The following is a 14,776-nucleotide window of genomic DNA, read 5'->3' as shown; positions in this document are numbered from 1 at the left end:
ATTATTTTTTAAGAGCTTGATTTACTTTTTTTTTCCTATGGTTTAACTACTTTAGTACCCAGCCTGATCAACTACCACTTGAATAAATCTGTTAGTTTTTTCAGTTAAGCAGAAAGGGCATTTTTGTTATGTTTATTATTTAAAGGAATGTTTGGGTTAAATATACTTAACTTTTATTATTATGATACTCAAGTAGTTAAACCTCATATTTATGATTTCTGTTATCAAACATGCAATTGCTTTGAACTTCTCGATTGGGTCAACTGTCAACTCATGTTTGGATCGAAAAATTCGCGTTTGGCGATAATTTATTTATAAAACTATATTCATCATTCACTCACAGACCAACTCGGCACGAGCCACTCATTTTTACCAGTTTATTAGTTCTTGATGTGTTGAGCTTTCATATTTTTGTTTCAATAATAACTAACTTCTTTTGGTAAATTTTTAATTTCCACTTTGCATTATGCATCTACGTAAATATGATGATATTCATTTTACTTTTTATATTGTTTAGGAGATTTAGTAGCACAAGGTACATCAATATATAGATGTTCATCATTTGTAAGGCCCCGTTACAGGTAGCCCTACTTTCGTGTTGGATTTACTCATAAACGCAGTTCTAAATATCAGAGTTAATTAAAACATTCGCGGAATATAAAAGCTTTCATAAAACATTTCATAACAAAACACCTTTTGTCTTAAAACAACATCTTGTCTTTCAAAATAAACAAAACATTAAACTTAAACGTCTTGCGTCTTCCGATGCCAGCCCCTTATTCAGTGCCACGTGTCTCCTCACGCGAGCTGCCTCATCCTATTCACCTGCGTGCATACTAAAAGTCAGCTACGCTGAGTAAGTTCTAGTTAATCACATAATCATACAATACCTTCTTACATTTCATACTTAACCTCTTAACTTTCTTACATACACACGTAAGTGCATATACTTTCATTCTTACCTTCATACTTCCTTTACATACATAATCATACGTTTTAAAGAGCCTTTCGCCCTATAACCTCACAGATATTATAAGGGTCTGGTCCCTAACATCACAGATATTATAAGGGTCTGGTCCCTAACATCACAGATATTATTAGGGTCTGGTCCCTAACATCACAGATATTATTAGGGTCTGGTCCCTAACATCACAGATATTATTAGGGTCTGGTCCCTTTGTTTCGTGTAATTGTACTGTACCTGTTCATACATACTTTCCTTAACAATACGTGCAATCTCCGAAGATTGTTCACGTACCATCATCATAACATACATACATTATGCATACATCATATATTCATACATACATCCTATCTTTCATCATACTTATCAATCATATCTTAACTACCACCTGACGGTACATGCAATATCCGAAAATCGTTCACGCACCGTCAAACAATCATCATACATAAATCATACAAGGCATACACTTACCACTTAAGATAAGTGTATTAACTATCACATCGAGTATGCACACAGCCCCGAAAACATAACAAGGAAGTGGGGCTAGAAACTCACCTCAAGGCGGTTGCGTTCACCGTTTACGGTTATCCCCTTCTTTAGCTGCGTGCGACTAACTGTATAATAATTATACGTATCAATAACTATCACTACACATATCGTCTTTTTAGTTTAATTATTACCCTCAACGAACGGGGGTCCGGGGGCAGTGCCCCTGGCAGCGGGGTTCTAGGGGCGGCAGCCCCTAGCGGGGTCCAAGGGGCAGAGCCCCTGGCTGGGGTTAAGCTGCCAGGTCAGCTTGGAAAAATTTTATTTTCATTAACTGTCTTATCACATTTTCCATTAGCATTTTGAATCATTGAATAATATGCTACTTAAAAGTTCAAGGGTTTATTTGTAATTAAATCATTCTTTTCTAAGTCCAGGGACCATTCTGTCATTCTGTTAAACTTCTAATTCGTTACTTATCCTTAACGAACTGACTTACCATGACGAACTGGTTCTTGTAACGAATTGGAACCTTTAACGAACTGGACTCTTAACGAATCAGTCCATGTAGCGAACCAGTCCAAGTAGCGAATTGGACCTTCTAATTCGTTATCTACTTTAACGAACTGGTCATAACGAATCAAGGGTGATTCGTCACCCCTTTCCCTTAACGAATTGAACACGAACTGTAATCAGTTCGCTATGTTCCCATGGACGAACTAGCTAGCGAATCACCTTTAATTCGCTATATTCCTGTAGCGAACTAGGGTTAGGTTAGGAATGTCAGAACATTCCCTGACATTCCCCCTTAACCTCGTACCACTTTCCGGCGCCGCCTTTCCAGCGCCGTCATTGCCGGAAAGCCGCCGGAAAAACGCGATTTCGCCGGAAAAACGGGTTTTAGCTCGTTTTTCACCGTTTTTCGTCCCGTTCAATCCAGATCTGAGCTAGGGTGACTCCTAAGCTCATCATAGGTACGGTTTATACCCGAATCCACCGGGATCTCGTGACTTAAACGGTTTAACGGTGTCGGCTCGTCGTTTCATGATTATATCTAACGGATTTAAGCTCAAACAATAAAATACTATCATTACCTCGGGTCGGTTCTCGGTTTCCTTCTTGATATCGGTTTAGAGAGAGAGAACTAGAGAGAGAATCTTAAGTGTGTGTTTTGGATGGTGTAAGGGATATGTGTAAATGAATTAAATGGAGGATTAAGGGTATATATATTTTTGATCATGGGCTTAAGCCCATGGTCTTTCCTTCATTCCTCCATAACCCAAGTCCATAACCCATATCCATTTACCTAACACAAGTCCATCTCGTATTCTATTCAACTAAACCGATAACGACCCGCTATAAAATAAACGAACTTTATTTTATTAATATAACCGAAAGTAGGATGTTACATCATTTTTGCAACTACACAATTTCCATGGAGTTTACTTCAATGCAGATCCCAACAACACTCTGCGTATACATGATCTTCAAATGGTAGATAAGGTACATGAACTTATGGTTTTTAACCAATAAAAAAACTTATTTCTTACAAGCATTGAAAACTTCATACCAATGCATCAAAATATAATGATTTGTTTACTATGACTTTCAGGTATAGTTATATAACAACAATACTTTGTGCATACATGATCTTCAAATGGTAGATAAGGTACATGAACGATCTATTGATAATGGATCAATAGAATGATGACATGTATCCAAAAAGATGTTGTTTTAATAGTATAGGTAGATTTGTTTAATCTAAGTTATGTAATTTCTGTAATTTTAATGTAAATTGTAACTGTATAAAATATATGATCATTTTGTTAACTATATTTCAGTTAAAGTACAAAATTTTCATCAATTAACCGTGTAATATACGGGCCTCAAACTAGTAAATACATATATATATATATATATATATATATATAACAAGTTAGTCGAGCCCGAGCCTCGCTCAATCTTGAAAAATACACATGCGCGAAGCAAAGTTCGAGTTCTCATAACTAAATAAATAAGTTAAACGAACCAAACTCAGACTAACACTAGTTGGGTTGGTTAAAAACGGTTAAACCCTACATCCCCAAATTCCAGGGTTTTGATTGATAGCCACAAATGTAATAAATTGTCAGTTAAATCTTATATATATATATATATATATATATATATGCATGCGTATTTCAGTAATATAACGGGACGGTTATTCCTTTTGTTTAATTCTTGCAGAGTTTTACCAATCAATTGAGTTCTGTTCTGAATTAGATAGATACCAACAATGTCTGTTGAGTCACCAGGTATATACCTCTGTTTATTACTGTATTAGATATTAGGTTTAGGATTGATATTTGTACTTGATTTTATTATAATCTTTGTTTACAATAGTTTGTTATTGCAAAATGATAATGAATCATGTAAGTAGCTAAATCTTATGTATCTAATTGGAACTAACAGACGGGTTGGGGGGGGGGGGGTGTCAAAATGTATTAAAAAAATCAGAAACAAGGGGTTCGGCTCAAAATTTCAGTCGAAAAAGGGTAAACTTACACTATGTATACAAATTTCCGGGTGAAAACAGGTAAATTTACAGTACTGTGCAGAAAAAAAAGGGCCTGGGCCCTCACTAAGCTTCGTCAATTCGGGTCGGATTGGGTCGAAACAGGTCAAATAAAAAAAACGTTCTTTTGGTTCGGTCAGAACGGGTTTGGGTTGAAATGGTTGTTTTCTTCTTTTGCCATTCCTAAAAACATGATTTCATCATTAAATATACCTTTGGTTCGAGTCCCGGAACGGGGTTCGGGGTCGGGACTCAGGACTCAGGACGGGTTCGGTTCGGAACAGGTTTCGGGTTAGAACGGGTTTCAGGTCAGAATGGGTTTCAGATCACAACAGCATTCGGTTCGGATCGGGCTTCTAATGCATATGTATTTATATTATTAAAATGACAAATTACTCCTATTGTATATAAGTAATTTGGGAAATGGGAATTGATATGTGTTTGCTGATATGTTTTTTTTACAGATGCTTTAAAACACAAATTATTCGGCTCTAATGGTGCATCGATTAGCAGAAAAGAAGACCCTTTTGATTTTGTTAGGGTTTTGTTGGGTATGTTGTATTATTATAATTGTTACTCAGAAAACCATGTAATTATCATATTTGATTTTAGTCTTTTTTGATAGTTGTGAAAGTATTTTTATATTTTTCTAGATGGTGCTATTGCTGGAGCTGCTGCTGGAGTCGTAGTCGAATCTGCTTTATATCCACTTGACACGATTAAAACTCGCCTTCAAGTAGGTAATATGTTAGTTATAAATCTTTTTTATATAATTTAATATATTTATATTTTTAGTCTATTTTTCTTTTTGTTTCCTTTTCACGCTAGACAGTTCGTGGTGGAGGACAAATTGTTTTGAAGGGTCTGTACTCTGGTTTGCTTGGAAATCTTGCGGGTGTTTTACCGTAAGTTATACTGAAATCGTTGTATTATTTTATTTATAGGAATAGTGTTGATAAAATTGTTTATAATTTTCAGTGCATCAGCTATATTTATTGGTGTATACGAACCTACGAAGCAAAAGTTACTAAAAATCTGTCCTGAAAATCTTAGTGCCTTGGCTCACCTGGTGAGTTCTGAGTTGTCTTTTTATGATCATTCTTATAAGTTTAATTAAACAAACTTAATTTCTTGTTTGTGTTAATTTGTTACTAGTATAAACAAACGAATATAATTGAACATAGATGAACGGACACTAACTAAAAGTAAACATGAACATTAATATGTTGCACCTAAAAGTTTATAAAACTAGACTAAATGGTAATTGGTGATAATTTTAATTTCATAAAACTAAATTAAGTTGTAATGGACCTAAAACTTTTTAACGAACATGTAAACAGACAAACATAAATGAAGGTAATTGAATTTAAACGCACTAACATTCATGAACATAAATGAACAAAAAGATTTATTTACTTACGTTAAGTTAGTGTAACTAAAACTTAATGTAGACTGCAGGTGCGGTTGGAGGAGCTGCTTCTTCTATTATACGTGTACCAACTGAGGTATTTAATATGTACTGCTACAAGTACACATCATTTTCCTTTATTTTATTTATATTATTATGTTGATACCTTTTTACCATGTTGTATGAAGGTTGTTAAGCAAAGGATGCAAACGGGCCATTTTGCTTCAGCCCCTGATGCTGTTCGCCTTATTGTTGCTAAAGAGGGATTTAAAGGGCTTTTTGCTGTATGTGATTCGAATAGTAGAATATGGGCGGGCTGGGTAACGGGTCAGATTGGAACGGGGCATTTTTTGTATGGGTCAAGATTGGTTGACCCGGATTGGGTTGACCTGACCCACAGACACTTGTGTTCATTTGTCAAATAAATTATGAATAATTAATAATCTTAATTATGATTTACAATAATTATAATACTTAGGGGTCTTAATTTCTGACACGACACGAACCTAACACGAAATTTGCAGGTTTGGTATAAACAAGTTCGAGGCAGGTTCGGTTCGAACCTGCGAACCCGTTTAGCAAAACGAGTCGTGTTAGGTCAACCAGGAAGGTTCCCGGGTTGACCCGTTCAACCCATTTTTTTAAATATGATTTTTATTTGATAAATTAAATTGGTTGGCTATCTAATGCCAAAATTTAAAACTAAAAATATGATTTTTATTTGATAAGTCAAATGGGTTGGCTATCTAATGCCAAAATTTAAAACTAAAAATGGAAATTGACATAAGATTTTATAAGTAAAATGTAATTGGTTCATATAAATCTGTATATTTTATTGTAAAAATGTAAACTTAAAGTATTAATCTGAGAAAACAATGAAAGATAAAAGACTTTCGGGTCAAGGAGGTCGTCTTCGGGTCAACCGATGAATATACGTGTCGTGTTTGGGTCACATGTCTGACATAATTTTCGGGTCGGGTTCGGGTTCATATCAAAATTTCAGGTGCGTGTTTGGGTTCATGTCAAATTTTCAGGTCTGTGTTCAGGTTCATGTCAAATTTTCAGGTCCGTTTCGGGTTGGACCTGTCAATCCATGAACACAACCCGTTTAGCACCCCTTATATTAATAGGCTAAATCTTTGAGACAAACTCTTTGGACTTTGGAGGCTCTACGCATTCAAATTAGGGTTATTTTCTTTTTAGTAGACCCGTTTGAGATAAAAACATGTTTCAAACTACCCATTCTTACGTAAGCTTTTGAAATTACAGGGTTATAATTCTTTTCTATTGCGAGATTTACCATTTGACGCCATCCAATTTTGCATATACGAGCAGCTTCGAATCGGGTATAAATTAGCGGTAAGTTTACTATGGTCAAAGTTTGTTGTAACCAACCGATTGGCACATTTGTAACCTTAAATATTTCACCGTTCACTAAGAGATTTTTTACTACAGGCGAAACGGGATCTTAGTGATCCTGAGAATGCTGTGATTGGTGCTTTTGCAGGTAGTTTGTTATTTCAACGAGTTTTTTAAATATTATTGTTCATAATAATTGGTTTTGCATAAATTGTATGTGGTTATTTAATTCATTTGTATATGCTAATTTTACCATCTATGTTTGTAAGTGCAGGTGCAATCACAGGAGCTGTTACAACACCTTTAGATGTCATCAAAACTAGATTGATGGTTCAGGTACATTCGATATTTCTTTTGTAAACTTATTCTTTTCAGTTATAAGTAACATATTTTCACTTTGTATGTATGGTAACTTTTATAGCATGTAATGTGGTGACGTTGCATTTTCACGCGTCGTCAAAAAATAATGACATGTCGCATTTTATCTGCTATAGAAGGTTACTTGCCCATAATGGTAAAAAATTGAAGTTATGTTACATGCAATGATAAACAAAAAGTGATTACATTTTGTTGAAATAACTTAATTTTAAAGTACTATAACATGAAACTTTGGTACATTGCCAACATATAAGAAAACAAGATAAAATTTCAAAGGTTTTGGGACAAAATTAGGGCATTACCAATTAAAAGAAAATAATATTGGTGCAAATATTAGTTGGCCTATAAGTTTTCCTTTTTTATTTTTGTTATTTCTCTTGAAAATGTTTTTAAAGAATTATTTGTCATTTGGAATGTTGTTTTTTTGCAGGGATCGGCTAACCAATACCGAAGTATTTCCCACTGTGTCAGCACTATATTAAAGGAAGAAGGACCTTCTGCATTTTTAAAGGTCTAATTTGACTTCATAGTTTTATATATATGATGAAGCAACACTTCACTTGTTAGGTATTAGTAGTTACAAAGTAAGGGAAAACAAAACAAAATCAGTTTAAAAATAAGGTCTTAAGGGTGGTTTAATTGGTACAATATGGCCAATTATCTCACAAGTTCAAAGGAATGTTTTACTTTTACTTGTTAAATGTTAATATTAGCTTCATTTTGAACACGAAGAATGCGATCTTATTATGTTGTATTTACTCGATGCAGGGGATTGGGCCACGTGTCATGTGGATAGGTATCGGGGGCTCCATTTTCTTCGGCGTTCTCGAAAGGACAAAACAGATACTTGCTGCGTATAAAAGCTCCGATTCTGGCAAGTTCAATTAAAAGGTTTAGTGCAAATGGGCCAGGCCGGGCCCTCTTTTCTTCAGTGTCAAAAGATTTTTCTTTTATGAATTTTTTATGTGTCAAATTATTTCTTCCATAGTTTAGAAAAAGAGATGGTTGATGACAAATTATTAAATGTCAAAACTTGATGAGTTGGCACTTGGCAGGTTGAATTCTTTAACACTAGCTAGATTCATATACTTATTTGTGTCTTGTTTTAGGTCGAGCTAGGTAATTCATACTGATTTATAACAATTTAAACAATTAATTACTCCTCAGATGAAACCTTTTTTTTCTGTTTTTTTTTTGTTTTCTTTCTGGGTGTGTTAAATGACTCATATTCGCGGGTTGGCGAGTTCAACCCAACACAAGCGTGTAAATTTCACATTAACTCGAAAATCGTGACGACTAGAGTATACATGGGTTGTTTTTTTATTTTTATTTTTGTTTTTATCAAGAAAATAAATAGAAAAATAAAAATCATGGAGTCGTTAATGGTTATGGTGGGACCTGTTTATCTTCCAAACCGACCAAGTATCTTCCTATTGGCTCCCATTGCTTTAATCTCACATCATCAAACATGGCCCGGTGCTTGAACAATGCAAATTAAGCCACGACTCTCTCTTCAGCATGTTTAATATTAAATCACTTTAATTTAAATATAGGTGTTGGTTCAAACAAATAGTAAATGAGAAAGGGACAGGAAATACTAAGGTAAGTAATGAAAGCATTTCATTTTATTGATGTTTGATCTGTGTTGGAAATCATTAATATATATACAGAGGGTGTATAAACCGTCTAATACACTTGATTGTAGCGTTTGGTATGTATAATGAGAATTAGAAAGAGAATGAAGTAAACTGGTGTAAAATTTTGTTGTTTATATGGTTTTCACGGTTCTTTATTTATTTATTTATTTATTTACTACAGTCTTTGTTATATAGAATGAGGTTCATTCTCTTACGGGGCATCTAAGAATTATAAGAATTTTATTATCAACTTCCGGCCAATCTCCCATAGAAAGTAATATGATTGACCTTTATGTGTTTTTACGTCAGGTATTTGATAAAAGCTCATTTTAAAGTTACAATATAATTATTCGTTATTGCTATAAAGCGAAAAATCTCATGTATCACAAGGTGTTGTTTGGTAGTCTCTTAATAGTCTCTCTTAATGGCTTATAACCTCTTAATGGTTAAGAGATAATCTTAAGTCCGAATGGTTAAGAGGTTACCTCTTTATGGTTCTCTCTTAACGATTCAGACTTAAGGCTACCTCTTAATCATTAAGAGGTTATGAGTCATTAAGTGGTAGCTTCTTAATGACTGTGAAGAGACTACCAAACAAATTTACACTTGTCATGTGATTTTTAAATAGATAAAAGAAAATGAACTATTCAAACTACGTTATCTGTAATCTATAATACATTATAATGCATATAGGCAACCCGAGGCTTTAAATTAAATGCGCATTCACGCCTCCGAAGGTTCACAATCCAGCGAGTTCAATGCAACAATCCGGCGCCTTCAATACAATCATTAAAACCATCTGGTTATAATCATTCAATACATAATCATCAATGGACGGTTTAACATGCCCTTTTAAACCTCCCAGTTTCCACCTGTAAACCCTACGTATCGTCATATTAGTTCGTCCATTAACATGTCGTTGAATGCTTTCACTGGCTTCATGAAGCACCACTTTACGATTGCACTTCTAATTCTGTATTATAAATTTCATTCCCGATTACATTCACTAATTATCTATGGCAGCTAAATTCGTTAGTTTCTTACCAATTTTGTTATTTGTTTTGGTCATTTTGTAGAGTAGTCGTTCAATTAAGTTGTTAGGGTTCGGCCAAGGGCACAATGATTCTTCTTTAGCTTACTTCCACCCTTTCATAAACTATTAGCATTGAATTGGGGTTTTCCTTATTTTCATTGGCTAATTGGTTTTGGTTTTTAGTTCATTAATCGTGTTTTTGTTTGTTATATGTCAGGTGTTGAAACTGAGGTCGTTAATCCACTGGAAGCTGGATGTAACAGTGAGCCAAATTTTCAATATTTGAATACATGATAAAATTACATGCCATATTAAGTCTAATTGATCATGAACTGATTGGATTGATTATTCAGAAGCAAACTGTTTTTCAAGGGTTTATGGTGAATGGTAGCACAAATGCACAACTGGACAACGGGCAAAAAAAAGAAGATTAGCTAAAAATAAAACTTCAAATACGTCAAAAGAGTCAAGTTTGGATCTTTCTACCAAGTAGGTATGGTCTATGCTTAGCGTTAAGTTTGATTTACTTTATTATAGGGACTAATCAGTAATGCGTCCTCAAAATTCAAGATCCGCGAAACACATATCCATATTATTTCTGGTGTATTAAGTACTATATCCCTGCAATTTCTTTTTAAATACTATATTCAAAATGTGTAATGGTCAACTATTGCTGCCAAATATATGTCCATATTACTTCTGGTGTATTATGCAATCTGTTTTTAATAACTATTATGCAAAAAACAAAACATTAATGGAGTAACAACTCTATAATGAAGTTGAGTAATGCAATCTGAATTTAACTAATATTAAGCTGCAATAAACGTCCTCATTCAATATGCGAATCAATGTTGATTGAAATTGAGTTCGCCATAAACTCGTTTAATTTGTAATGCAATCTGTTTTTTTTATCTCATGTATATTTTAGAAAGACAACCCCATAGTGTTTTGCATACGCTTTGGTTGCACAAACAAATATGACATATATCAATGTAAACAAAACAAACAAACAAACAATTGTTCGTGTTAGTTCTTTGAATTAAATGAACATAAAATATTGAAATTGATTTGCTATGAATTGATTTATGAGATAGAGGCAACAAATCCAAAAATGCATGATATATGTAAACATAGTTTCATGTCTAATTATTATATAAATAGTGTATTTTATGTCGAATGCTATTGCGTGCATTTTAGTATCGTGTAATTCAAGTGGCGAAATGCAATGGACAGATTGGGAACAAGTTGAAACATGTTGGCCTTTGAAAAATAACACTGGCCCTACTTTTTGTTATGGTGAAGAGATTGGTAGCCAAACTTTCTCTTATTGGCCATATAAGGTTGGTTTAATATATACAACAGTTATGTTTTTAAATTTTTTCTTTGGTTGTTACACTGAATTAGTTTTGTGTTTTCCAGCAAGTGCATCGGGTATATATATGTTCAGCGAGAGTCTTTATCAGCAGATTTCAAGGGTGAGTACCTGGTGATCAAAATCCAATTTTGTAAGAATAAAGTAGCCATGGATCTCACTCATTCAGATTTAAGTGGACGCCACAGGAGGCTCTCTGAGCATCATGTCGTGGGCGAGCACTATGCTGCTATTTCGTGCATTTTATTTTTCAAATGATCATGCGTTTGTGGGATGTGCAGCCCCTGCTCTAAGGGTAATGTATCAAAGTTTGAATTCCCTGGGCAGTTGACCAACTGGAACTCACAATGTAGCGATCCCTGTGGAGACAATTGGAAAGGTGTAACACTCACTCTATTATTCTATATGCAGTAAACATTGTGAATTTTGTTAAAAAGATTAATGTTTTAAAGTCAACGTTGTTTCTTTAAATTTTTCATTGAAGTATGACACCGAAGCTATAGATGAAGAATTCATAATTAGTGTAATGGTCCAATTTTTTTTTCTTTCTTTTTTTTCACATTTAATGGATTTATGTTGACTCGGTTAATTTGGCAGTTTACATCTCATCTTTTGTGCCTTATGTTCTTTCTTACAATATGGTTGTCTTTTTTTATAAATGTATGGAATTTAGAAATCATTTTTGTGTTCGTTTTTTTAGTTATAATTGAACATATAATCGAACACGAACAATTAGATGAACATGGTTTCCTTTTGTGCCTGTTGTTTAAGAAATGAGTGTATGTTTCATGAACATAAGCTGATAGATAAATGAAAATAATCTAGCAAACATCAATTAAAAATTAACATGAACATTAATTTTTTGGGTCTAAAGTTTTAATAAAACTTGACTAAAAGTTTATTCGAACAAATTATAGTTTATTCCGTCTATATTTTGGTATTAGTTCATGGATACCCTTCGTGAAACGCGGGGTGACAATTCTTGACATGAAAATAGTTAGGTTATATGTTAATCCGTTTAATTAATAGGTTGTGGTCGGGTCGACAGTATAACTTGTTTAATACCAACATGTTAAAGTTTAGAATACATAGTATCTTATATATACAAGATCAGTCCTTTTACAACCCACTTGACTTCTTTACATGAGTCGTTATAATGGATTTCTTTGATCAAATAAATATGCAAGATGTGTTGGGTTCAAGACATATCACTTTATTCATAAAATAAAACAGTAAACACATGTCTTTTATGATGTTCTGTTATTCACAATATTTAAAAATATTGTTTAAACATAAGACTGCTAAGGATACTCATGGCTTCAGATTTGGTTTGGTTTCTCAACAGCATAAAATGAAGCACCTATTATAATAACCGAATCATACATCAAAAACAAATGTGCTAGAAACAACGAAGTAGTAAGGGTAACATAGTCTTTTGCAGCACACTGTTTGTTTAACCCAGTTGGTATCTCAGATTGTGGCCCGTTTGACCAGTTCAAATAAGTCAACAACTCTTTACCTTTCTCCCCGGTAAACCGGTCCGGAACAAACGTTTCTGGCTCATCAAACACCTACGGATCTCTCATCGCCAAAGGCTGGTATCATTCAATACATATTAATAGTTATGAAAACAAACTGAACGTGCTCATGTTCATTCCTTAAACTTTAACAGAACAAACGATAGGACAGTCACAGTTAAACTATGTTAATGGGGGCTATATATCCCTTGACATCTTATAAGCCTCTAAGTGCTTGCTTATGATCTCTAAAATATTCTTTTCTTTTTGTTTGTATACTATGTAATGGTAGAAGATATTGTCGTATTGTTTATTTATGATATAGTTAAGTTAGTTTTTTGTTCATTTTGTTTGCCTTTGTTTTAGATTTTATCTTTTTTTTTCATTAATTTTTTTTAATAATATTTGTTAGTAATTAAAACTTAGTCAAGTGTATGCTCACCTTGCAACTTGTCAGGTGTTGACGTTAAAGACTTATCACCCTCTTTGTCTCATTATTCTTGTTTTTACTCAACATACACTAGCATGTGTTGCATTAACCTATAGAAAACTACGGTACTCTCACAAACAATGCCGATGCCATCGAATTTTCGTTGCGAGCCTTACTCATATGAACTGAATCCTTATTGAATCTTCACCGCAACGCGCGGGCATACCTACTAGCATATGTTGCATTAACCTATAGAAAACTACGGTACTCTCGCAAACCGTGCCGATGCCATCGAATTTCGTCGCGAGCCTTACTCATACGAACTGAATCCTTATTGAATCTCCGCCGTAACGCGCGGGCATACCTACTAGTATAGACTTATACATTTATCATTAACCCTTTGTGTTTTGCGGATTTAGTTAGCATTACTTTAAAAATAAAAATAAAAATGACTAAAAAACATATTTTTATGTAATATGTTTTACTTTGATAAAAGTATATATGCTTAGAAAAACAAAATTTAAAGTAAAGTTATGTTTGGAAAACAATCTCACATAATCTTTTATAAAAGTTTTGTATTTTATATATAGGGATGGAATTATGTACAAATGAGTTTATTATGCCAAGCAAAAGTGAAGAAAAAAAAGGACGTGATGGCGATACTATAAATATATCAAAGCTGGTATTACTAGAGTAATTTTTTTTAACGATCAACAAAAGAATATTATTAAACCACTAGCAAGTAGCTAGCTAGTCAAAAACATACAACCACCAACAAAACAATCCACCCAAAAATAACAAATGGGAACGAAAAAAAACACCAAAAAAAGAAAAAAAAACGAACCCTAGACCCCAATACCAAATCAACTGCCACTACATTCGAAAACTGTATAACTCCTCCCAAAAAATCCCTCGCCTTCTCAACTCTTTATTCAAAGAAAACTTGAAACTAGCATTATTGTTAATTTAACTGGGGTAATTACTTTATATAACTAGATTAAATATCATTGTACTGTAGACAATCTAGTTATACAAAGTAAAGTGCTTATTCAAATTATACACACAATTATACTACAAAAACCATGATGTGTTGTTTTCACTATTGTTACTATGTTTTTGTTGTTTTTTTTTTCATTTGATTTGTACACTTGACACCTTAATTCTATTTGTATTTGATGCACACACTCTATATTATAAAAACATATGAGCATCATAAAGTTCCAAAATCTACTCAAGTTATACAACAAAAAACCATGATGCGTTATTTTCACTTTTGTTAGTGCGTTTTTTTTTTCATTTGAGTTGCACACATCACACGTTAATTATATTTGTATTTGATGCACACACTCTATATTAGACTAAAAGTTGTGGCTCGCCTGGCGCGAGCGAGTCGAGCGAGCTACGTAGATCACGCACACCACACTGTGGTGCCGCAAGCGAGCCCACACAAGCCGATTAGCTGGAGAAAAAAGAACGTTGGGCCTAGGGGTGGGTTTTTTGACCGTTAAGCTTGGTTTTTTTTAAACAAATTTTTTTACCTATATAAACACCATTTACTTAAAACAATTACCACCATCTTCACATTCTCACTACACTACTTAAAAAAATTTACCATATTACTCATACACCTGACTAGCT

At 33.7% G+C, this 14,776-nt stretch overlaps 1 protein-coding gene across 1 annotated transcript; it reads left to right on the top strand.

Annotated features, from left to right (window-relative positions):
* The first annotated feature begins 3,725 nt into the window (after positions 1 to 3,725).
* Positions 3,726 to 8,062, top strand: LOC143566915 (S-adenosylmethionine carrier 1, chloroplastic/mitochondrial-like). Its single transcript, XM_077053473.1, has 12 exons — positions 3,726 to 3,744; positions 4,469 to 4,555; positions 4,658 to 4,740; positions 4,833 to 4,909; positions 4,983 to 5,073; positions 5,456 to 5,509; positions 5,601 to 5,696; positions 6,682 to 6,771; positions 6,868 to 6,919; positions 7,046 to 7,107; positions 7,580 to 7,660; positions 7,918 to 8,062. The coding sequence occupies exons 1-12, from the start codon at positions 3,726 to 3,728 to the stop codon at positions 8,035 to 8,037; spliced, it is 912 nt and encodes a 303-aa protein (XP_076909588.1). The 3' UTR covers positions 8,038 to 8,062.
* Positions 8,063 to 14,776: the final 6,714 nt, after the last annotated feature.

This window comes from Bidens hawaiensis, unplaced genomic scaffold (assembly GCF_021521415.1).
Source record: "Bidens hawaiensis isolate Kalapana, Puna unplaced genomic scaffold, B.hawaiensis_p1.1 tig00023071_1, whole genome shotgun sequence".
NCBI lineage: Eukaryota > Viridiplantae > Streptophyta > Magnoliopsida > Asterales > Asteraceae > Bidens > Bidens hawaiensis.
Note: the sequence above shows the minus strand (reverse complement) of the source record. Positions and strands in the feature narration are given on the sequence as shown.

Excerpts from the sequence above, each read along its gene's own strand:
- LOC143566915 (XM_077053473.1), top strand. Across the intron at positions 4,910-4,982 it reads AATCTTGCGGGTGTTTTACC|TGCATCAGCTATATTTATTG; the intron begins GTAAGTTATACT and ends TATAATTTTCAG. Across the intron at positions 6,920-7,045 it reads TGTGATTGGTGCTTTTGCAG|GTGCAATCACAGGAGCTGTT; the intron begins GTAGTTTGTTAT and ends TTGTAAGTGCAG.